Source organism: Besnoitia besnoiti, chromosome I (assembly GCF_002563875.1).
Source record: "Besnoitia besnoiti strain Bb-Ger1 chromosome I, whole genome shotgun sequence".
In the NCBI taxonomy this organism is placed as follows: Eukaryota; Apicomplexa; class Conoidasida; order Eucoccidiorida; family Sarcocystidae; genus Besnoitia; species Besnoitia besnoiti.
This window is the reverse complement of record NC_042356.1, coordinates 5,221,995-5,246,912: the sequence shown is the minus strand read 5'-3', so window position 1 is coordinate 5,246,912 and position 24,918 is coordinate 5,221,995. Positions and strand designations below refer to the sequence as shown.

Below are 24,918 nucleotides of genomic sequence, written 5' to 3'. Positions count from 1 at the left end.
CATTCATACATTTCGGCGCGAGTCGGACGTTCCTGCGAGGCGTACGAATATAGGCGCTTTGGAGATCTTTTCTGAACAGATGTGTATCTACCGCCTGCACCACATTCGTTCACGAGTCTTAGAAAGTCAGAGGCTTGCGGTGGCGCGTGATAATATAGGATCTCAGGGGACATATGATCTCCTGGCAGACAATGGCAATACTTTTATTACACTCCCTCATGTCTCTACCAACGCGCTGCTGACGTGCTGAATCTCTTTGCGCTCGGCAGTTTCGCGGGTAGCGTAAGTAGCGGTCTGCCACAAGCCGCTACAGGCCCGGACCAAAGCCGTTTACTGCATATGAACGATGTCGCTAGACCAGAAAAGTGTCTTGTACCACTATTTGGGGGTCGGGACGCCGTCACCGGGCGCCTCCCGATAGCAGTGTAGCCGACGGGTTCCCCTCGCGTTTACAGACACACAGTTACAACTCGAAGTGAGATATTCCCCTCCGGATGAGACACGCAAACTACCATATGTAAGCGGTCAAGGAGACATGCGACTGTTTTGCTCCCCTGTCGCAGGAAGTACTCAGGAGCCCTTCCACTCAACATATGTGGGTTGCTGGGTATCCACTGTTGGCTTCTTGCGCTGTGATATGCCGTCGCCTCCGCTCAATGGCTGCCGCTCGCGTAACATAGTCGGCGAGTTCCGCAGGATCGCCTATACTGTCGGTCGAGTCGTCGAATACTGGTGGGACCAAAGGAAATGAAGTGGCAGATGAATTCGAGGAAGTGATAGCCTCAATCACACCAGGAAGGTTCGACGGAAAAACCTGCCATACAACATAAAACCATCAGAAGACCATGGCAATTCTTTTATTTCCTTCTTTTAGGACAATGCATTGTCATACCATCTAACCGACTACATTCATCTGATTAAGCGACACCGGTGTGGCCGCAGATCAGCCTTTCTCATAGCACTTCGGGTTATACATGGCAAAGTGACTATTCTCAGACAAGATCTGAAGACCAGTCACTTTGTGGCTTACACACAACATCTATATATATCTATATAGACGTGTTGTTGCTGCCCAGAACTTCCCTTACCTTAAGTGCCTCCTGAAAGCCCAGACCTCTTTTCTGGGGATCCGGAATAGCTACGTCGTACAAGCGAGCGAAACCAGCTCTCACACCCTCCAGAATTCGCTTCCGTGTCATTGAAACACGGGCAATCTCAGCGGCGGAAGAATCCAAAGCAACAGCGAAAGCGTATCCCTGCTTCTCCACTCCATCGAAGGCCTCGACCTGAAGCTTGCTTTTTTCGTTGGTCGCTTCATTCAGCATCAGCATGTCCTTCATGTAGCGAATGCGATGCTTCCTCTGCCTCATGTACTCATACACATGCCGCAACTTGTGCTTGCCAGCGAAGAATCGGCGCGCAACGCGGTTCTCAACCTGCGAAGAGCATACAAAAAAACTCATTTGGAGGTACCGCGACCAGTTCCCATCGACGTCTTGCCTTGACCTCGAATGCCCGCACTGTTCTGCGGCAGGTTACTGTGAAATGTCCCGGCTGTTATGAGACCGTCGCTACCTTCATACGAGTGCAAATGGTACACTTACGCCTCAAGCAGTTTCTCGAAGGGCTGCGAGAACACGAGCAGAGGCGGCCCTATTATTGTATCTACACAATCACAGCGAGATCGCCTTCTATAAGAGCACTTTCCACGGGCAGCACTTTTTATCACCGACGTCGAGCTAACTTGTGTCTGCAAGACCGGGACTTGACCTACCGCCGCCTCGATTCCTCCTAGTCGCCCAACGCGTTTTCCGTCGGGCCTACTTCTCAACACAAGGACGTGGTTATATCCGTCCGCTATCGCACTGCGAAAGGGAACAGGCTCGTACAGCAGAGCGTCAGCCAGGGGCTCAGACACTAGGCCGCAAGGTGCTTGAGGCGCGAAGCGGGGAAGAGCCGATGGCGCAATAAGTGGAAGATAATGAGGTGTTAGGTTTGTTGACTCCGAGTAAACAGGCAAATGCACAACCGGGCCAGCTAGTCCAGGCAGCAGCATGGAAGCACGCATACATGCCATCAAAGACGGCAGATCGCGAATATTTCCATGTTGACTGTCAAGGACTATAGCTCGTTGGCTCCACAATCCTGAGGTGACGACCTGCAAATGCACGTCCAGCAATCACAGCATGCACACGCCTGCTTCTATCAGGAATCCGCAGTGTTGGCATCCCCACCACATCGGCGAAGACATTTCTGGCAGATCCGACGAGTGCCACACCTTTCACATCGATCGTGGCCACCCTCCCCTCTGCTCCTCTCCCATGATTCACGGTGAGCCTCCGCCCAATGCCCTCCGAATGCGTCTGCGTCTAGATTTGTCCGTGGTTGCATATATGTCGAAGTCATGCTCACGTGGAGATATACCCTTCACTGTTAAATGCTCTGATTATGTGCGGCATGCGTTCAGCCGTGACAAAAATACCCACGGAGCTGTGTTAGTTATAACACGGCGTTCTTCCCCAGATGACTGCACAAGAACCTGTCGAGTCGTGAAAGCTCAATACCGGCTACTGCTGTCACACTGACATCAATGCATGTCACTAACACCTCACTGCTTAGAAACTCACTTCCATCTGACCGTGATCTTCCCTGCTTCGGTCTCCCGTACCTTCAGCGGCTGCCTGGAATCATTCACCCTAAACCGATCCCAGTCTAAAGGTTGCTTGTTTTGCACTATGTCCTTGAGAAGGATATCGAGGTTGAGAAGAGGTTTGCCGAGCTTGTTGAGGAGAAAATCGACGATATCACCATCAAGAAGGAAACCAAGACCAAGACCTCGCCCTATTCTTTTGATATCTAGAAACTTCTTGCCCATGAAAGGCAGCCAATCGTAGTAAATCTGCGTGCCCTCGTACGGCAACTGCCGTGAGACGAAATAGGCACCTACGAGGCTTCCAGCAGAGGACCCGAAGACGGCGTCAAACGCATCTGAATATCCCATGTGATGCAATGCCACCGCCATGCCCGCGCTGACACATCCTCTCATGGCACCTCCTTCTATGGCGAGAGCCAGACGGTGCTCACGATCGTTATGCGAGCCTGCTGGCGTGCGATTTAGTTTTCTTCTATACATAGTCAGCAGCACCGGATGGACAGCTTCTAACAAGAACTCTGTTAGGTCTTTGTACTTTTGTGCTGTCTTCAAGATCTCCGCGCCACTGTCGTTTCCGCTTGCTTTTGATAGAAAATTCAAGAAACCAACACGGGCCTCGCGAGAAGGAGCCGTCGCCGGAGAAGAGATGACGCTTTCAATCAAGTTCGCGAACTGCAACACGAGCATGGGGTTAAACTCATACACCGGAGGTCGAAGATCCCCACTGACGTCCAGTAACCTGAGACGACTCCATACGCGATACACAGAAAAGCACGTAAGATGGGACAGGGACAGGAAGCAGAGGGAGTCGCCCCGGCTGTGGCTTTCCGAACCCCTGTGAAAACATTGCGGCAGCTCCTTCTTCTAAACAGATTGACTGCCGATGTGTGGTGACATATGAGGGAGCTGCCTCTTAGCATCCATACATTAATTGTCATGTTTCCTCTTTCGAGCGCTATCCCGTGAACACACCTCGCTGCGTAGGGTGCCAACGTACGTATCGGGAGGCTGCCATGCTCTGGAACCCACTCGTAACGTCAATGTGCGCATGAGTACCATGTCCTGTTGAAGCCCCAGCACACCAATATCGAAAGAACAGGCTGATGCTAGTCGAGGTCCATCTTCTTGACCCAGGGAGCCCACTCTTACCGCAGCGGTACTCCCCGGCGGAGAGCCTTGTCGATCTGTGCAGCATGTCGAAGTTTGAGACGCTTGGGACCGAGGAAAGAAGCTTGAAGGCGTGTTTCGTGAGAGCTCTTCTCGAAAAAAGGTGGCCGTCTGGGCACACCTTGGAAGCACACGGCCCTTCTTGAGACTCTCCGTGGTGCCGCATCCTCGTATGTCGTCAACAAAGCATTTCTTCGCCGTTGACTATGTGTTAAAGTTATGGGAAAAGTGCCAATGGGAGAAATGTGGCCACATGCGCTTCCCCCTTCCCGGGACGAGCACAACGGGGCCAGTGGCGGGGAAGTCACCGCATCCGTAAAGAGTAGCGGGCAGCCCCACTTGCCGCCTGTCTTCCCTCCAGAAAAGCACTGGCTAGGGTAAGCCAACACACACAATATTCCAAGCAACAGCGAGCTACAACAAACGATCGAGCAAGTTGGAAAGGATCTCTTTTCGGCTCCCTTTCCCGCGCACCGGGAGCGTCCCTTCCACACTCTGTCCATTGCTGCCACGGAACTACACGAGACAGACAGAGGCGCCATTGCTGCATCGGGGCCCCGAAGTCGCCCTCTGTCGGCACGGACCCATCTTCAAGGTAAGGACGAGGAACTAAGGTTCTTGTCCCCCAGATGAGAAAATGGCGAGCTAGGAACAATCTGCATTTGTGGCGTAACATAATTCGCTTTTACGCCATCTCCTCGTATGCCACCGAGAATCAGACTCCACGGGAAGCGTAGCACTTTTGTACTTGCACTCACGATAACGACGGGCGACAGTTTATTGCAACACTGAAGACTTCGACAGAAGCTGAAAGCCGGTACGATTTTGCTCCAAGACAGGCGGCTACCGGAAGACAGCGACCCGCATAAACAAAATGAGGAGAGTTGGCGCCACGAGGGTAACCAACACGTCTCCTGAGCCGCCAGTGCAGACTGCAAAGGAAATGGGAACCTATAGTCAGAGACCACCAGTAAAGGTTTCTCTCCGCTTGTTAAACAAAAGGCGCATTCCAGTAATTGGGCAGCGCGGCGGGGGTCCAAGCACACCGTATGGAGTAACAGCGGGAGACACCGCCCGTGCTGAAGAGAGACGCCTCTTCTTCATCAAGCGCTCCCGGCTTCCCCCCAAAATCCGTCATTCTCGGACCGAATGAAGCTAGGAATTGCACAAGAGGCCATAAGGGAAAGGTTTTCGCTTGTATGTAAACGGCGCCGTTGTGGGGTTCTACGCACTTCTGTCTCGCCCCGTTCCGCTTCTAATGCGTCTCTGCCCCCAGCGCGCGGTTGCAACTGTACAACAAGCCCGCTGACCACGCGTACTGTGACCCTCAGGCCAGCCACAGCCAGGACAGACACTGAAAAACTCGATTCGATATCAAGTTTGTTTTTTCTCAGACATATACCATCCACTGAAGAACCGCATCAGCATTTCCCGCCGATATTGGGCATGCCCCCGAATCCCTCCGCCGCGTACACTCACTAGTTTGCCGGCAGAGTAGCTGTCGCATCCGATCACACTGGGATAAAGAATGGAAGTACAGCCATATAAGAGACTGAGCAATGAGTTTCAGGAGCTCCTCTCTGATTATGGGATTCAGGGATGGTTGGGCTGTACGCCTCCTCCTTTGAAGCACAACACATTCCTAGTTACCGCATGGTCGGGCCTCCGGCGACGCTGAGCCAGCGGAGTTGTTTCTGTGGCGGGTGCAGTACACTTCATTGCCGGTATTCCGAACGCCTCCGGAGCAGAGATAAGATATGAGCAACTGTTGCGGCGGACCAGCCTGCAGTTCCACCTGGACAGCGTTCCCCCAGAGTGGCACCGCCCCGACACGAAACCTGGGATTACTCCTAACCGCGGATACCAGAGAAACACGACACGAGCTCCAGAAAAGTACCGTTATATGGCTCCAACTGCGAGTCTACCTCGCAGGAAGTGAGGAAACGCGGACGGGCACACAGATGATCTATGTTTCATGAGGAAGTGGTGCTCTCACCAAGGCACGTCACTGCGTACGTCAGGCGTAACCAGGAAAGATCTCACGAATTCCATCACGCCCGCCACAGAAGAACGACATTCGACCTTTAAGTCATGAGAGAGCGGTGAAAATAGATTCCACATTTGCCATTCACTGCGCTGCGATAGAGTAGTCGATCGCCAAACCGAACTAGTGACTGGCACGGTTTCCCTCCTCTCAGTGACTCCATCAGTCCTGTTAGGCCTTGATTGCCATATCGCTGTTCAAGCTTGTGGGAAAAACACCTGGTGAAAGTCTTTCCCAGAGTGAGCCTGCTACAGTGGGTCCCAGTGGAGGCGAATGGCGCGCTAGACTTTTATTGTAGTTTGCAACGCTCAGCACATGATAAAATGCGGGTATTCAAGACTGCCCCTACGGCTCCTTTGCCATACCATCGCTGCAAAACACGAGGCAGAGACGCGGTCACCCTCCAGGTTAAGCACGGGTAGTCCGGTGCAGCAATGCTCGCGCCTCTGAAAACACACGCTTTACGGGCATCTGCACCCCCGTAGAGAGGGACACCAGCTGAATTAGAGCCAGCGTCTGCTTTCCTGTGCCGCAAGTTAAAGTTCTACCCATAAAAGCACGTTTCGAAGGCAGCGACCAGCACAGCATGCCCTGGGACTGTCACAGTGACGTCCTCACACACATCAAACTAGGGAGACCCAGACAAACTGGCACGTGCATCATATTAGGCCACGATTTAATACGGCGTGCTTTCTACGGTGCATAACGACGCAGCTGGGTGACTGGTTCACCAGCAGACCGCTGATGAATAATGAGTGTACAACGCATATGCTTCCGCATGGCCTTGACCCCATATACCGATACACTGAAAGGCAACGGTTTCTTTACTCTAGTCCGCTCCCGTTTTCCTACTTCGCATGACAAAAGCGTCATCAGCCCGCAGTTTTCCCATTTGCTCATTGGTGCACGATGCGTTCCAAGCGTCACCGATGAAGCTTGACAGAAAGACACACAAGCCAACATCCCGCACCTGTGACGCATGAGACCTTTGTGAAGTTCCAGCAGAGTTCATGGAAATGTCGTTTCATCGCCGATGCCAGAGTACTCTCTTGTTCGTTTCAGGTGAAAGGCATCCCGTGTTGCCGGCCGCACTTTTGAAAAGACAAGCTCCTGTAAATCTGGCATTTCACTGAGAGGCCGGAAGTCTGGGCCGACAGCACGGTTGGCTGCGCATCTCTCAGCAGAAGTCTCGACGATAGTCTCATGGTCTTGCCATTTACCTGTTGCCACACACGGGTTCTCAGACGAGCTAAGCAGGCAACGCCGACGTCGGCACTGTCACCCCGTGCAGCAAGCGGCTGGTGGCATTCCTCCTTCAATCAAAACTTGACGTAGTCAAAAACTGCACTTTTCAAAACTGCGTCTGAGACTGAAGGAGACCAGCCAATAACACACTAGGACTCACAGAACTACGCAGCGAGCGATACGTGCTTTGAACAGTATTGCTGAGGCAAGGAAAAACCAATAAGCATTCAAATAGTAGCCGGAGATGCTCGCCATGCATTTGCCACTCACCCATTCTCATTTCACGCGACCAGAGAAAGCATAAAGTTTACTCACCGTCGCAGATTAGGCATTCCCAAGCCGACGCGTAGCCGGAACAACCGCATCCCTTCTCTTTACACCGGTGAGGCGATTTCACGTCATGAGTCAGATGGGTGTGCTTGCATTTGCATTTCGCTGCCCAATTGCTAGCATCAAACCCGGGCCGCCGTGAGAGCCAAGACTCGGCGATCGCGTCTGGGTGATCTGTCAGAGTTGGCATTTAGTTGGCATGGAACACAGAAATGCCTCAGTCGGACTCACACCACTCCACACTCCTCAGAGTCTCTGTTCCATACAACTGCAGTCGGCTTGCTGGCCACTTCCACTCGCTTTTCAACACGGGGGAATTATCATCGATGCTTACTCACTGCAGTGGCATAATACTGACATACGCCGCGACAAAAACCGTGAGTTGTGGCTTATGGTCTAGTTCCTAATGGAAGTGGAAGTAGTGGTACACCTACTTACCAGGAATGAACCTATATTCAGAGCAAGGACACGCTGAACAAGGTGGAGGAAAACGAGGAACGAGGGAACCTGCGGGGCGCTGTCGCGTTGGTTGTGGTGCCTTTCGCTCAACTGGCAGGTGATGCTCTTTGTAATCATGGCCACAGAAGCAACGGCTTGACGGTGCGACTCGAAAACACTCGTGGTAGTCCGAGATCTCTAGTCCGTTGTCGGTGTGGTAGGCCTTGCCATTCTTCGTCTTCTCAGCGACGTGCTCATTACGCCAGACGACGTATATGCCTGAACGCCGCGAGCAGCCACGCGATGTTCAGGAGAGGCAATGATCGCACGGTGTTGTTGACAGAACCAGAGGGTACAGAGAGTAGTCCCAGGGTCTGCGCTTAGACTGCCGCTCCAACCGGCGATGGAAGGGCCATAGATGAAAGGAAAGGAAATGTACTCACTCGGATACTCTGGTATCTATGACTGAGGGTCGTCTGACGGTGTTCCTTTTAGTACCTGTTGCAATGGCTTCTTCAGCTGCTTCTGCTTCAGCTCGTAGCATGTGCTTGCTCCCCGCGGAAGGGCCATTCCGTTGCACACCCTCAGTCAAGATGCTAAGCGCCGCTGCTGGGATTCCCCGCCCTCCCTGATAACCTCCACAAGCAGAAGGATACAGCACCCGATCGGGTAAAGATTCAGTAGGAGTGCTCCAAACTGCAGTGGTAAATCAACACCCACCGCACATCTCCACAGACGAGACCACGGTAGCAAAAGAGATTTCAAATTGCACGTGCTGATGGAAATGACGCGGCGACTCTCTGCGCGCGATCGCACTGCCTACGTCCCCGTCTAAAAGACGGAACAGTATGTTCAGGGCCCAGTTCAGTTGCACGAGCCGACAGGGTCCGGCAACTCGAAAACACAGATAACTCACCCGAGAAAGTCGTCTGTTGCCGGCGTGCGCGCCTGAAAGGTGCTCTCCCCTTCGCGTCCTGGAGACGGCTGTTGACGCTGTGAGAGAAGCCGCTGGCCCTGCAGGCGCAGTCGCCCTCTCTGAAACCCGCAAGGTGATGTCGCCGTGCTCCAGGCCAAGAGTGGCAGATATGACCGGCTCCCGCTGTGACCTTGGTAGCTCTGATCTTTCCGTACCACGGGATCTAGCAGCGGTTGTGGTACGACTTCTGCTACCATCAGTAGCTGTGGCTAGCCGATTACAGGCACTTGATGCGGATGCTGAAGGGAACGCATTGTGACGCCGCTGTGTACCTAGCGTTGTCCGCGACCCCCTCCTGGCCGAAGGGTTCCGGCTGGCGGAGACGGAAGACCCGTCCTGCGCCCTCATGGCGTCCGCCATATATCGTCCTAGCTGTCTCAGAGATTCCCCGGACAACAGAAGAGGCGCAAACAAGCGGCAATGAGGTGACGCAAGATGAAATAGGAAGATCGGAAAGAAAGACAGTGCCTAATGCTGAGAAAACCATGGCGAGCTATTCAATTCTCAGTCCTTCCCGCTCAGCAGCGTTGACACAAATTGCGGTGCGCAGCCGCTTGCATGCAACTGCAGGTCACTCGTCGATGGGTCGCGTCTGAGAGCCACAGATAAAACGATTTAGTGTGCTTCTCAGTCGAGCACCACATTTTTGCATGCCCCGTGATAAAGTCACCAGAATCTGGCTGACGCGTGCAAGCAATCCACGGACTTGTCTGGTGGCCGGTTGTCCTCCCCCGAAATGGGTGAGGCGTTGGCAAAACAAACTACCTTGCCAGGCAAACGTTGCACGCTAGGATTCTATCTTCTGAATCTGGCCGATTCGGTAGGGTGAGGTACACACTGTCAACACCAATGAGTGTGCACACACTGGCCACTCATTACGCCGCAGGACCAAGTCGATTTCACCTCATGGTACGCTCCAGGACCTCGAGCGCCTGGGTAGAGGACACGGGGCCCACTGCAATGCCACCGCGACGCTGTCCTGTACACTGCGTTCAGAAAAGACGGAGCCTAATCCGTTCACCTGCTCGCGGTCGGTAGCAGGGCCGCCTTACGCACAGTGAAGTGTCAGAGTGGGTGCGTGGGAGATCCCCTTGTTGTTATGAACATAGTCACACACACTATCAACAGTCCCATCTTCCCCAATATGGAGGACAGCAGGTGACTGGACTGCAAGGAGACAGGAGACATAAGGCTGCGACACTGCTCCGCAGGTGGACGGTGCCACAATCCCATTGATACACCACAGATTCTCCCTTAGCCGAGTCAGCCTATGGTAGAAAGCCTGCGCCGGTTGCCCCCAACATAACCCAGACCGCAGTTGTTGTAGCATCCAGAGACAGCGGCATCCAATCTTCGACCACTGTCCTTAAACAGGAGTGTTCGAGCGACTCACCAGATTTAATTTTCAGTGTGTATGTACACGGGGGTAAGATGTATTCACTTCCACAAAGAAAGCTGCTATGCGTAGTCTCCCTTGAGCACACTGCCTAGGTAGCTGAACACAATGAAGGGAGCAATAGTACTAGCTGCGGTGGTATCTGCCGTCGTGGCGTCGCTCCCAGCTGACGCCCTTGCCGAGATACAACTGGCGGGTGCAATTGCTCGGTTGTTCGGTCTCGCAGCACGACCGAGTCCTGCGACGACCAGCGTGAGCTGCTGCCGAGCGACGTTTCTAACAAGGATTTCCACGTCTTGACTATTATACACTATCAGCAAGATGAAAGAGCTGCTGACAGATTTCTTCAGACTAGAGCTTCTGTGTCCCAGAGTGCCATTTCAGACGCACGGACTGATAACGACGATGACCTCAAGGCCCAGTTCGAAGTAGGGTCTTCACTGAAACGCACAAAGTAACCTCGCGCACATCCCCCCCCTACAGATTCTGAACACAGACCGTTATGATCACCTTTTGTTGACGGCGCAGAGGAAAAGAAAGATAGCAGAGAAGCTACGAGCAGCGGCTGATAGTAAGCTCTAGTTGTTCTCACTCTGACACTCGTATCCAGAGATTGGTTCAGGGGCACACGCGGCTGTCGGGCCGTCCACAGATCCGGAGAGGCAGAGGGAGAGCGTGGAGAGCTCCGCAGAAGCTGCGTAAGCATACATATTGGCATGATTGTGCCGGCGATGATTCTATAACCGGCGTTATGTGCAGCTTTGACCGCAGCCAGGCCGATCTGATGGATAGACAAGCAGAGTTGCTTGAAGGTACGCAACGCCGCGGATGCCCTCAGCTCCCACACAGGGTTCGCCATGTATTCTTCTCAGCTGAAGCAAACCAGGTCAAACGCCTGATCGAGAGTGTAAAAGGCACCGCCGCCAAGCCCTCTGAGGCTCCCACTGCAGGTGATGCCACATTACCTTGGACCCGAAGGCGGCAGCAATCATTAGGCGAACGTTTGCCGTTAACTACGCAGATTGTGATATTTTAAAAGTTGGTCCCGTCAAGTTTGTTCCTCAAGTAAATGCTCCTTTAGCTTGAGCTCAAACGGAGGAAGCGTTTCATTTCTCGTGTGCAGCCTTCCGAGATCCTGAACTACAATGAGTAGGTCGGCACAACTGTCACCCGGATTTTTGCGCAGAACAAAGTTTATGCTCACAGCGAAACAATGGGCCGGATCACGGGAACCGCTTTTACGGTTCATTACAAACATGCAGTGAAGGCGTAGGCGAAAAAATCCAGTTTCCAGATTCGTGAAGATGTGAACTTCAAATTTAGGACTTTTTTCTGGGAGGGAATAGACCTGCCAATCAGAGCGATTGCAGACTCACCCAACTGTACGTAAATTCGTAGTTATATGTCCCTTTTCCCTGTAAAATCTCTGCAACAGGTTTCTCATTTAAGTACCGCGGGAATGAGCAAGTGCTCTGCGTGTCTTCTAGGATAGGCCGTGACAGTTGGATTGACGGTGAGCCGTTACTCGGTAGACACACATACAATCTCTCATGCCACACCAGCGATGACAGAGTCGTGGTTTTGCAGAAATATGGGTATCAAAGGTAAAAATGGTTTTGGCCTCTCTTCTCTAAGGCGACTTCAGCGACTGCTTCTAGGAACGCTGCCGAGTGTTAAGACCGCTGTTGCCGGTATGTGCTGGGTGCCTGTGCGGAACAGCAAGTGATCCACTTTTTCGGCGTTGCAGAAGCAAAAAAGGAAAGACTTTTTCCGCCACCTCCACCTGTAAGATACCACTCGATTTTACGTGCAACGGAATACACATCGCCATTCCCCCCCTTTCCCCGCATAGCCACCAGAAAAGAAGCCAAAGGCCGCCCGAGTCAGTGTAAAAGTCAGCATGGATAAAAATCATCAAATGCACGTAAAGGTAATTAGGATTTACTTCCAACAAGTGTAAGATATAATATGCGTTGAATCTAATTTAGGTGAATGGCAAGGAACAGCCGGTTGGTAAGAGCTGTGCATTTGGAAGTCCGGTTCACTTGATATTCCGCCGATTTCAGGCAAACACGTGACTATCGATGCTGCTGAGTACGCCAAAAAGGCACAAAGCGCTGATTATAATGACACCATCTTGGGGCTATCAAATGCGGCCAGACAACTAGAGGTGAGAACACTTTCTTTTGTGTGAGAGATAATTTACGTCAAGCTGTGCCGATCAGGAGAAGGCAGAAAACCTGGTCGTGGGAGAGCCGCGGCGTCAGCGGGAAGCTTCAGAGGATGAGGCGGAAGCCGAGGAAGGAAGCGAGCATGATGAATCAGAGGAGGAAATCTAACAAAGAGACCTTTTGACATGTTTGAAAAAAAGACCTGGCACGATCAACAGGTGCAAATGCACCTGCTGTTGGAGCACCGCGTGGCTCATCTCAATGCACTGCTCAGCAGAACCGGTGACGAAACAACTGACCGTATCCACCGTCTCTACAACAACGTACATCCAGATCCGCCACAATTTCTGTTCCTGTGGACAGTCCAGAGGTGATTTACGAAGGAACGATGGGACCTTCGGTTTTAGATGCTACTCCTGTCCTCGCATCAACACGTACACGACAGATGTAATCACCATCCTCGACCGCTCACATTTGCTTCGTTGCAGCGCTCGCCAAAGCCTCTTTTTCAGCCACATAGTCCGCATTGGCCGAGGCACAACAAATGTTGAAGGAGCCTTTACTAGGATATGAAGCAAGTCACAGACAAGCCGCATTTCGTAGGGACTTCGAGTGCTGCTCGCTCAGCCAGTGATGTTGATGGGTGACGGGAGATGAGAGATTGAGGGAGGGGATACAGCAACCGCGGTGACTTGGGCCGAAAACATAATCACGTCGGTGACTGTTCCAGTCTCGATCGGCGCCTTTGAAGATTTGGTGCGGCGGCGCACTCGTTCACGGTGCACACGAGCGGCTGAGCACCAAAGCCGTCAGCGTCTGTTGGTGCAGGTGCGGGCAATGGGAACAACGGGGACCTAGAATGTGACGTCACAAGTTCACAGCGTGGCTCGCCTCCTCTGCATCTGTCAGGGCAGACATCCACCGACGAGGAACCAGGCCGCCGCGCAGACTGTTGGCCCTGAGGAAAACCGGCACACACACACGAAGCATGGGCGTGGGCAATATTCGCAACCATTCCACACGTACTGCTACAACGTAACGTGTTCGTTATCGTCTGCGAGTTCTCACGCGGCCCACGGCATCGCACGGAGGTCGTTTCTTCCGTAAAAGATCCACAATCTCTTCCGTCGCCACTTCAAGCCGTTCTCGATCGTTCAGAATCCGGCGGACCCGCGGGTCGTCCAAAATATCGTCTGTGGATGGGCGATTAGCACTATTCTAATTACAGAAAACAGCACAACAAAAGCACTGCGCATCAAATTTCATCACTGGATACAGCTGACCGTTTGGGGAAAATTTTGACTACGCTTGTCTCACCTTTGCCGTTAATGCCTCGATCAGCAGTTTGAAAGTGGGATCCCTGCACACAATAGAGCAACACTGTATATATTGCAACGGAAAACAGCAACAACGTCCACCGTTCCGGCTCACGCAACATAGCCTTGCAGAGTGCGGAATTTGTTGATCCTGGATGCCGATCCTCACCTTGGAGGGTGCTGCGGAAACGATAATCGCGTGTGACCAAGAATCAACCTACGGCACCTGGACGGCTCCTTGTCTGAGTACGGGACGCGGGCGAAGCACATCGCGTAAAGAATCATCCCAAGGCTCCACATGTCGGACTTCATGTCGTAATTCGGGCTAAATAGTCCCTGTAGCGGGGGAAACAACACACATATTTCGCTGTCGCTGCATAGTAGTCCCCTGGACTACGAATAAAACTTCCCAGAGATTGATCGCGCCACCGAAATCCCAGCTCACTCGTTCATCAGTCTCAAGAAGCTCCGGCGCCGTGAACTCGATCGTCCCAGTGTAGCCGTTACGGTCGTTACGGACCATCCTTTCTCCGAGTAGCTCTGCCGTGCCAAAGTCTGAAAGCTGAGCGCGGCATTGCAGTTTGCCTGTCATCCTCTCCACGGAATGCTGCAAAAGGACGTTCGGAGGCTTCATGTCTCTGTACAGAATGGCGCTATGATGGAGATGTTGAAGTCCAAATAGAATATCAAAAAACAGCTTCCATATCTGGTCGTCCGTCAAGTACCGGGACGGCGGATTATCTACTCCTTGGTCCCATATCAAATTTTCCAGACTATCTGCGTACGCACAAATCAGAAATCCCAGTGGGCACTCACGCAGCCTACATTGGCACCGATATTCCTATCACAAACGCATACAGAGCGCCGGTCGCCCTGAAAACCTGAAACAGCCCAACTGACGCATCTCCGTCTGCACTACTACCCATGCTTACCGCCGTTGCAGTATTCCATAAGGATGAACAGCCACGGGACCCATGGACACATAGGATTCGATCGGTGCATCTGAGAAGAAAGACAACATTTTAGAATTCAGACACCCTACGCACGAATCAGGAGCTGCTCCTCTAAGCCACTCTGCCGACATCATGTCCCAACAGCTGCCGTCGACCCCCTTTTGCTCAGAAGATCAATAACGCATGATCTCCTCAAGTGCGACACGACAACCCAATGGTAGTCCATACACACACCAGAACGGAAAAGGGGTCTTACCTCTAGCCACGAGTGTTTATAATCCACGATATTTGGATGATGGAGCTTCTCTCTGATTTTAACTTCTTGAAGCATCTGCAGAGGAGCGTCAGAAGAGAAAAAACTATCGTATCAATTGCTTCTCCTCGGCACTTTCAATTGGGGTAGCTCACGCACACGTCACTCCACTAACAGCGCTGCAGGTTCCTCTCCTGGAGGTAGTACCCGAGCTCCCGTACCCCTAAGAACTACTGAAGTGCGTAACACTGAACCATGTACTGTGAAGTTGTAATCCCTACGGCCAGCTTCGATGATGCCTGACAATGTCACAGTGACGGAGTCATAAAATGTTAAAGAGCATGCATTCGGCAAGGCTAGCGTAAGCGTGCGGTCAGACAGCGAGGCAGGTATGTACCTCTGCATCTGCTCCTGAGCACCAGCACCGCAGAACACTGTTTCGATGGTGCGCCGTTGCAATACTTCCGTTAAAATTATCGGTGCAATACGTTTGAGGCATCCTCTTTTCCGCCCCGGAGCAGCCTTCACCACACTGTATCACCGAAAACCGGGCACGCCATCGGGACTAACCTTTGCAAGCCAGTTCTTATCATCGCCGACGGGAAGCTTTTTGACTGCGTATTCGCCGAGCGTGAGCTGATCAAGAATATGAGTGCAGAGGTAGACCTGACCGTAACTGCCGCTCCCCAATTTACGCTTCTCGACAAAGAAGCGATTGTAGTACCCGGTTATGAGCACCTCGACGGGGATGTTCTGAAAGCAAATACACCAGCACCGCTAAAAGCAAGACCAAACTGCGTTCTGGTTGAACCGGCAGGTTGTCCTGCAAGTGCACATATACCAACAGTGGACTGTGTCGCAATGCGCACTGTTTTCACGTATACAAAAGCGTCATCATAACTAATGAGAAAATCCTGCGTGTACTCATTACTCCATATGCAGGGAGCCAAACTCACCCGCGTGGAGGGTATCGATTCCGCGTCTGGCTGGGACTGTGCTGCGCCGAAGGAAAAAAAAGACGATTCTGGTTCCTCGCACGCTGCTGTGCCTGCCTGCCTGAGCTCAGGCGAGACTCTGCCAGGTTCGAAGACAGCTGAGGAAGAGCTAGTGCCCACAACGGGCGACATGACCTGTGCAGGCACGGCGCGGTGATGCATCCGTGAGCTGCCACGTTGTCGAGGTGATGCTTCTTCGCTACCTCTTGTGGTGCGGATAATCGTGCTGAATGCCCGAGAAGAGGCAGCAGATGGAGACGATGAAGCATAGCGACTGTGCCTTTCTGGAGTCCCGGACGATACACTGTAAGACGGAAGCGCCGCGGTAGGTGGCGGAGAAACCTCAGACGCGTCCATGTCTACGGATGGCAAGGGCGAAGAAGGCGCCTCTGACGACTCTGTGGTGAAGCGCGTATATCGCCGGGGCGACGTCCCTGACGAGCACTGCTGCCTCCTGAGACGTCTGAAAAGATGCTGGAGAATTTGGAAGTATGTTCGAGCTTCAAACGAAAACTGCTTCGTGTCGGTGGTCTGCCCGCAAAGAGGGCAGCGACTCACAGGACTGTATTCCAGAAAACACGCAATAACAGAAGCACAACGAAGAGAAGAGAACTATGTCTCACGGTGCCGACTACACTCGGAAAATGGACGTTCCTGGTATCACAATGACCCAGCCGACAAAGCGTTGCCACGGCAAAACAAAACGGATATCGTGCGCACAACATGCAACACGTGTGGAGAGCCATGACTTCTACGTGGATATCACAACTCCAGACAAAACCGCAATAAAGGGTGAGTTGACAGGAACCCATCCTTGCCGACACGATCTGTCCCTCAAAGCTCGAGACGAAGCGCAGATAGATGCGGTGTTGCCATAGCTAGGACGCCAGCAGGGAGGTATAAACGCAGCTGCGCCGAGAAAGGAACACCAGCTGAGCTGACATAGAACCCATCGTTTGCATGGCGCTCCGGCTGATGCAGTCAACGAGCTTCTTCGGAATCAGAAATCGGAGGTGCCACAATCGCTCCAGTAGACAAGGCCGGCAGATTCCTCGGTGTGGTAAACAATCGAATATTGCAGTGCGAGCGGGATGTAGAAAAAACAGAGTGAGGAAAACCTTCGTCCTTACTTGAGGCTGATAGCTCTTTCCTCGGCAGCTGTGAGAGATCTTGCTCCAGCTCTGTTGGTGTGTGGATTGAAGAGCACAATGTTTCTGTTCTTGTACAACACAATCTCATAATTGTTCGTCAGCGCCGTGTCCGTGGATACCGGTGTCGCGAGTCGCAGTTCCCCCCCGAGAGCCCGCAGGATGCGCCTTGACCGCCTCCATCAAGTGATGCTGCGCCGTCATACGGAGGTAGCGACAGCAGCTCGCACTCTCCTGGTAACGCCAACAGAATGGGCTGTTGAGGTTGTGTTGCAGTAGGGGTGGAGCCACACGGAAAATCTCCATAACTCGCATGTTCTCTGCTTGTGTGTACCACTGGGGTTCGCCGATCCACCTCTGACTGAAGCTCTCCTTCGTCGAACGACACCGACGGGAACATCTCATGTTGTACAGGCAGCGACACCGGGACGAGCGCTTCCCATTCGTCGGGAACCGAGCGACTAGCAGGCTGCCGGGATCCGTCCATTATCGGCAGCAACGAATACAAAGTGAATAATTGTACCCCCAAAAACTCGAACCGCTTGAGAGAGACATATCGTTCCCTTAGCGGTTCTCATTGCTGGCACACCGTAGCTCTTGATGCAAATTGCGCACCCGCAAATCGTGCGGCTGGTTCTTCCACGCGATGGCACTGCTGCTTTCTACATCAACAATGCTATGGTGACCGTTGGGCTAAGCACTGCTCCAGGTGGAGGGGTGAAGAAAATACGACAGCAGCGCAGTAGTCGCTTGACGCACGCGAGTCCCGAGACACGAAACAGCACGTTGCACAGACCGAATTAAATTGAAGCGAAGATTTGCATGTAGTTACTGAGACTACCGAACAAATCTTCATATGAAACAGTCGTGGACAACCAGTCTGAATCAGAACATTCTTGACTCATATATCCGAGCGGGGAAGATGGTTATTGACCCGTGCCCAAACTGACGTGTGTTGACGACAGCTTGTCGGCTAAACCTGCCTGGCACTTCACGATTCTGCATGCGTATTGTTGCACGGCGCGTTTGAATCGCTTGAAGTAGACAGCTGGTGTACCGCTTCTCTCGCCGCCTTTCCCAGGCAAAAGTGATTGCCGACGTTATCGAGTGAATTTGTTGTGTGATCCTTTTCCCTGTTGTCTTACCGGTTGCCTGCGTCATCTGGACACACTAAAGACCTCGTCGCCTTGACGTTCCGGTAGTCTTCTACTCCCGTTGAGGTCCAGACACAACGCAGAGGCTGTACGGTGGAGGTTTTCATCACGGGCCCTCGGCGTCGCTAATTAGTTTGTTGTGCGTCTAACTATCACACCGAAGCGGACACCGTATGAGTCGGAAAGCTGGATATGACGCCGCACGGCGGATTCGGTTGCACACCGGTAATCGCGTGGCGCTTGCAAATCCAAATTGCTCACGAAAAGGCTTAGCTACAGTTTTCGTACTTCCTGGTCTACGTAACTTCGAAAACTGACCGGTTCTTGCATAGATTTAAGATGGCTTATGCTTGCTTGGTCGCTGGAAGCCTCGCTCACTCTGCCGCATCCCTCCGTGTGAGGACTGGCCAGAGTTCCGGCGAAAAGGCTTCCCAACTCAGCATTGAAGACCCACGGAGAGACGCCACCGCAAAGCAGCAACACAGGATTACTCCTAGGAAATACTCTGGAGTAGTGGCTCCTTCCACTAGTATGGTGACAGCGGGCTACCAGCAGAAACAGTTGATGCGCCCCTCGTCCTGCTGACGAGCGCTACGTAGACATACCGCGACCTCGCGCATTTACCTCAGATTCGCTGCGAGATTCGCGGTTTCCGTCCACCACAGTTGACCACACTGAGATTTAGTTTGTGCCAGGAGCAGTTAATGGGCTGACGCCTACACGGGAATCTGTCACGACACACCCGTTCACTTTTCCGGCATGCTGCGACTGCTACTTCTGACCATTGATACCTTTGAAACGACTATTGGTCTCACTATGCCCAAGCCTTCTTGATAATGCCAAGGATGACCATAATGGGGAGAGGAGCAAGGGAAGACAGCGTCTGAAACCTGGTGTACACCTTTGGCCTGAACAGGTGACGACAAGAAGATATCGAACCATCCAGCTATGGTGACACGGTCGACGAGCACACTCGTGTTTGTGGGCTTTTTTGACTCCCATGGCCTCCCTACACCCCCCTCACTGTGACAGGGAGGGGTTGGTGGGGAGGGAGGGGAAGGATTTACAAAAAACTCCACCCCACAAGCAGACTATAGGAACCGATTATTCCAGTTGCTGAGGAAACTGCATGTGCGTAGGACTTTGCGTCTAGTTTGCTGGCGTCGGCGACATTCCCAGGTCACCGAAAGGTAGATCGAGGTAACTGCATCCACAAAGGGCTGTTGTTGCTAGCCTATCTTCGGTAACAAGGCTGCCCTTGAAAGCCTCCCGAAATGGTGAGTGAGCCGCTATGCTGGACTGTAGCAGCGGAGCAACAAAGAAGCTATGAAGCTATGACCAGAATTGTTCACCTCTGACTCACCATCTGCCTTCAGCCACCACCGAAAAAGACGGGTAGAGACACGTGCGCTGCCCACTTTCTAATATTTACCTGCCGCTGCAATGGAAACACGAGGCAAAAGCCCCTGCCGTATCATTCGTACAAATCTACACTACCGCTGAGCCGGAACGCCTTTCTCGAGATATGGATTGTGAACTCGTGGTAGAGAGTGTTTGCATCCAAACCAGACCGGCTTTGTCAAGCAACTGTTAACATGAAATACGTTGCTTCTTCGAACACTGTTGCCACGATTTGGGGCCGCGCGTTCCCGTATCTCCACTAAGCGCCGAAATGTACTCGTGCATGCCGGCTCCTTCTTACAACACCACTTTGCATAATATAAATCGCATTACCTGCGTTGATGCTAACCTGAATTTCAGTAAAGGCGTACGCATACACACGCTCCTACACGTAGACCTGTCATGTTTGCCGACTTTCACACAAATACTCAGCAGGTGAGGCGAGAAAAAACGGGAAACGTCATGCCTGGAGAAGGTTTATCCTTCGAGGCGCAGTAGTCGCGAGCATCTACGCCTGCACCGCCAGATGCAGGAAGAAGGGCGAACTGACGTCCTGCTTGACAAACGTCACACTGCCTGCCATTGCAATGCGCAGCCGCCTATGGTGCCTCGCAAGCAATCGAGCAGTTGAGCGAAAATTACCATGCCCTCATGTCACGTTCCCTGACCGTGTCCTTGTTCGTTGTTCAGCCACCAGATTGAGCGAGTCAACGACACTGCAGATACGAGTTACTCTGCTAGCCGGGGAAGTCATTCAAGTTCCTTCGGGGGCTTGCAACGCGGTACAAAGCAGGTGCGGTACGCGTAAAGGGAGCAGACGCCGAATAAGAGAGCGAAGTGAAAAATGAAATAAACTGACACAACGGACACGGAATGACGCGCGGCATTCGTTGTTCCTTTCCGCCGCCTGGAGTGAAAATCGACTCGTCATGCACAGCGCTGCACATTCGGTTTCCACGTATGCAGACACGCATGCAGCCACTGCTTGCATGCTGGGATGCACCGCAAGACGACGCCTGTGGAACTTGACACAGACAAGACAGACTAGACACTCTGCGGCCCCTGGAAGATAGGCGACCTTTCACGAAGAAAAAGTGCACAATTACAGCTTCAGGTTGGCTCTACCAGGCTCTCGCGGCATCCGGATGAGCATGCGTCGGCCTGCCGGAGAGTTCAAGCGCCCTCAGACCTTGTCGGACCCTGTTGCGCCATGCTCCGACGCTTTCCGTTCCGCCAGCACACTATTTCTCCTCCTTAAATCTGGCCTCGAAGTGTGCGTTTACGGGCGGGCCTTACTGTAGCAGTGGCGTCTGTGTACTTCTAAAACTGTTCTTCGCCGGTCTGCCAGCCCATCAGGCACCGGTTTGACAGTCTCGATGTAGAATACTGTTTCGTGCTCATCTGCGTCGCCTCTCGTTTCACACGAAGAACGAAGCCACCGCTCTCCGCTCATACTTGCAGACGCACAGCTGGTGATTGGCGGCCTCAGAAGTCCAGCTTTCCGAGAGCTCTTCAAGCCTGCCCAGCGCGTGAGGCAGACTAGCTACCTGCGTCATTCCGGGACGTTTTTCTGTCGGAGCGGCTCAGAGGCGCCAACTTTTTTCCGTGGGGGTCTTCTATGTGTTTGGATTTCATCCTGCAAAGATGATTGCCAACTAGCAGTCTACGCACCGGAGATAAAACTGGAAAACCGTCGCACGTGCACGCTGCCGACGCTGACGGGGTAGAATCCCACACATCCGGTGGATGCACTGCATTTTTTAGTCATGCTTGCTGGTACGATACCTTGTTGAGCTGATACGAAGCCTCTCTGGTGGGGCGAGGAAGACGGAGCGTCGCGCCCACCGCAGCTTCTGTTGCGCCTGGTGTCACCAACGTACTTTACACGTTTTAGTCCCCACCAATTCACTTCTTGTCGTCACCTGACGAGAATGTCTTGTGAGACATGCATGCGCAAGTAACAGACGGGGAAGGACCATCTGACGTCGTGCACCTTTCCGATATAAAAAAGAAGTCCGCGTCATTGTCTGGTTCAGAGTCTGGGTTCCTTGGCGAAAGCTGTGCTCGACAGTTCAGCAGAACGAAGGCGTCCAAAAAGGGGGAGGGCCAGGCAGGAGCCACCAGCGGAGATAAGACGCTTCTAGAGTGAGGCGAGATCCAAGGCCTGCCACCCTTTCTTGATCAACAGATTATCGACGCGCTCGCCTTGCTGCGAATTTGAAGCCTAGAAGCCGCGAACTGCTCGACGGGGGCCCCCGGCGGGTTCGGCAGATGGAGCAGGCTGGCGGCTGATCGGTTTTGATAACTTGGTGGTCTGGAGATGGATGAAGTTACATCCTTGAGCTCGAGCCACATAGAATTCCTCGAAAGCGTCTTGAGCCCCGGTGTTCTCCGCCAATGATGCACCTACCCGGGCGTATGGCGCACAGAGCAGAAACTTCGTCGTCACCTCACCCGAGCAATGACACCATCTAAGCGAGAGTGCACACTCAGCAGCAGAGACGGGCCTACACGGAAGAATGAGTCGGACCTGCTTGTTTCCAAACGCGCCTACAGCCGACCGATATCGCTTCCTCAATCGAGCACAACAACGTGCGCTCTTCCGCCGGTTAAAAAAATAAAACCGGGCGGCGTCTTTCAGGCCATCAGTCCGACTGTGCGCGTGTCAGGTGCCGCCAGCGGAGGCGACCAGACGCCTGGGAATATTCTGCGTAGCGGCAAAAAAAGCAGCATTGCACCCCGAAATTCTCTTCCGTCAACTGACAAGGACAGGAACTATAGCGCGTTCCACATAGCGTCAGACAGCGGTGAACCCCGGTTGTTAACCTGTTCGTGGCGCGATCCTTGGTTGCATTATTGTCAGGACAGTGCGTCCCGCAGAGGCCTCGCGGCAAGCAGGGTGCACAGATCTACAGAAAACTTCAAAGAAGCCGCCGCACCCGCAGGTCGGCGGGAGTGGTGTGGAGTTCATCGACCGAGGGATTTGTGCCGTCTGGGGTACGCAGAGGAGAGGAGCTCGAGCGGGTTGACGATGACGCCTCGTAGGACGCCGAGTGAAGCTAAAAGTTGCTTCCCATGGCAAGCGTCTGACCAGTTGAGCAGTGTGCAAGGAAGACCCAGCCATGACGTCAGAACTCAGAACGTGGCGGCCGTAGGCGGCTGTCCGCTGCCTTCTGTTTTCTGCAGGGCGTACTGCCAGCCGACCTATGAAACAGATGACGAGCAGGGCGACAGCAGCTGCTCGATGTGTCGACCCGGCTGCGCGTGTAGACCCTCTCTGCTTTCTGCGCATTATTTGGCGAAGCTTCTCGAGGAAACGATTTTCCGCCCGACGCGAGTGTTGCCGTTTTTTCGTAACACCAGGGAATTTCTCTCGGCCCGTCTCGCACAGGGCTCCTCTGATGATGTCATGCCGGTGGAGAGAAATTGTACTGATGCCACCACGCTCAAAATCGCGACACACAGGCCACCGCAACTTCAACCCGGTCTACACTCTTCAAGATGCGTGGAGGCCAATCTTCAGTCAAGCCTGAACGTGTCAAGAGCCTGCGGGAATGTGCCTGACAGCGACTCTGTAAGTCCTCGGCCAGGGGATGCAGACTCCGACAAAAAGCGGAAGGCGACGTCGTCCGCACTAGCCAGATATGAGGAAGTTCCTTTATTCATGATGTCTGCTGAGGAGCACCTTCAGCCGGAATGGCTTTCACAGTTCACATCGATACAAAGTCTCATGGACAGCTTGGAGCCGGAGGTGAAATTCACACGGCCAGAAAAGGGTCCCCCTCAATCCTTGCCACATACTCGAAACTCGAACAAGGCAACGTTGGGGACAGCAACAGACACTGAGATCTTTAGGTGGCCAGCCAGTGAGGCAAGTGCAACGGATTACGTGAGAGAAGGCATCGGCACCGGGGAGGACTGTTGTCTACGAGGTCGACGTCCCCGCTGCTTCGATGGACGCTTATTCGGAATGGATACGCACGCGGGTGCACTCCAGAGGAACAGGGTGGTTCTTGTTGATAAGGAAACGCTCGAGCAGAGCGGTTTGGATCGCCGTTACATTGCCCGTCTGACTTCAGCCGTCCGTCAGCTCCGGGGGCGAGAGCGCAGAGCCGAAAGTTCGCGCAGCGGTAACAGAGTGCCAAGACAGGCGGAGGCGCCGGCTTCGACGAACGGTGAAAGGTGTGACAACAACGCTGCTTATGAGGTCTTGATGGACTCTCCGCTGCCCAGTGATTCCCAGTGCTGCACGGACGGGTCGACGGCGTCGTCGCGTCATGTGCCTGACTCCGGTCGTGTACGTTTGCCGACTCACGAAAACGGATTGAGCTCTACGCCTGCGCAGCTTGATGCGGGAGACGAGGTCTCGTCACCGTGCGCTCTGAGTGACGACACGCTCGCACACCATCAGGGTTTTGAGAGAAAACGATACGTCTGTCGAGGAAACGCCGACGAATCGCCGCCACCGGCAGGTCTAGAGTCGGTAGCCTACCTTCTGCTGGCTCGGGTGGCTGCACCATACACGGACGTGTAAGGCGACTGAGGATTTGACACATCGACTATCGATGTGGCAAGCGAATACGAAGAAGAAACGTTTCCCATGAAACCGGCTGATTTCCTACATCAGAGGATGTGGGCTGGTGTTACGAATTTGCGTACGCGCGACGTCGTCAAACCCAACGTGTAAACCTCGCGTGGAGAGCAGACACGAACGTGTTAGGCGGCCAACGTACCCAGGCCAGTTTTTTGTTACTCGCCCTGCTTGTACTCTGGGCATGCACAGATTTCCTTATGGACCGGCCAAACCCATGAGTTGTTTTGCGTCTGTATACGGTAAAGTGTAACACTTTGACCATCGACGCGTGCAATTTGACATTTGCTGGTTCGCTGGAGACGCGAAAACACGCAAGAGAGCCCACAGCCGTGTCCAGCCATTTTGACGCGGGCGCGGGCCGTGCCGAAGTGCCAAATAAGAAGATAAACCTTACGCGTTTGTAGCGACTGCCGATGTTTTGTTTTGCGTCGTTCCTGTACGCTGATATCTCTGTGTATACAATATATCCGCTGGCAATCTACGAGAAGTATTCCCATAAGCACGAAAAGCACTCGTATAGTCTGCTTTGACACCCTTCAGTCGAGAAATACTAGCAAATAGAAAACCCGGTACTGGATCTGGGGGATTAGACTGAGAGAGGCTGTACATTCGGACATCAGAGTCAAGGAATAACGACCTCGCGCCCAGGGCGTTGGAGCCGATAATTCCATGAGCCTGCGTGTT

At 53.1% G+C, this 24,918-nt stretch overlaps 4 protein-coding genes across 4 annotated transcripts; 2 read left to right on the top strand and 2 right to left on the bottom strand.

Moving 5' to 3' along the window:
- Positions 1-586: 586 nt before the first annotated feature.
- Positions 587-4,323, bottom strand: BESB_007460 (phospholipase, patatin family protein; the record flags this gene model as incomplete). The annotated part of the gene is made up of 6 exons (XM_029359500.1): positions 587-814; positions 1,089-1,436; positions 1,775-2,158; positions 2,669-3,392; positions 3,803-3,931; positions 4,295-4,323. 6 exons carry the CDS (start codon positions 4,321-4,323, stop codon positions 587-589), a joined length of 1,842 nt encoding a protein of 613 aa, XP_029222413.1.
- Positions 4,324-10,357: 6,034 nt separating this feature from the next.
- On the top strand, positions 10,358-12,588 carry BESB_007450 (uncharacterized protein; the record flags this gene model as incomplete). The annotated part of the gene is made up of 17 exons (XM_029359499.1): positions 10,358-10,521; positions 10,590-10,677; positions 10,733-10,820; positions 10,872-10,947; positions 11,009-11,061; positions 11,122-11,199; positions 11,271-11,314; positions 11,436-11,518; positions 11,573-11,631; positions 11,685-11,762; positions 11,812-11,853; positions 11,908-11,940; positions 11,997-12,034; positions 12,102-12,179; positions 12,238-12,262; positions 12,316-12,419; positions 12,475-12,588. The coding sequence occupies 17 exons, from the start codon at positions 10,358-10,360 to the stop codon at positions 12,586-12,588; spliced, it is 1,245 nt and encodes a 414-aa protein (XP_029222412.1).
- Positions 12,589-13,129: 541 nt separating this feature from the next.
- On the bottom strand, positions 13,130-18,346 carry BESB_007440 (Wee kinase; the record flags this gene model as incomplete). Its single annotated transcript, XM_029359498.1, has 10 exons — positions 13,130-13,378; positions 13,489-13,638; positions 13,738-13,780; positions 13,906-14,072; positions 14,182-14,513; positions 14,669-14,738; positions 14,946-15,020; positions 15,513-15,695; positions 15,899-16,499; positions 18,231-18,346. 10 exons carry the CDS (start codon positions 18,344-18,346, stop codon positions 13,130-13,132), a joined length of 1,986 nt encoding a protein of 661 aa, XP_029222411.1.
- A 3,755-nt stretch (positions 18,347-22,101) lies between these two features.
- On the top strand, positions 22,102-24,174 carry BESB_007430 (uncharacterized protein; the record flags this gene model as incomplete). The annotated part of the gene is made up of 3 exons (XM_029359497.1): positions 22,102-22,447; positions 22,504-22,681; positions 22,827-24,174. The coding sequence occupies 3 exons, from the start codon at positions 22,102-22,104 to the stop codon at positions 24,172-24,174; spliced, it is 1,872 nt and encodes a 623-aa protein (XP_029222410.1).
- Between the last annotated feature and the right edge of the window lie 744 nt (positions 24,175-24,918).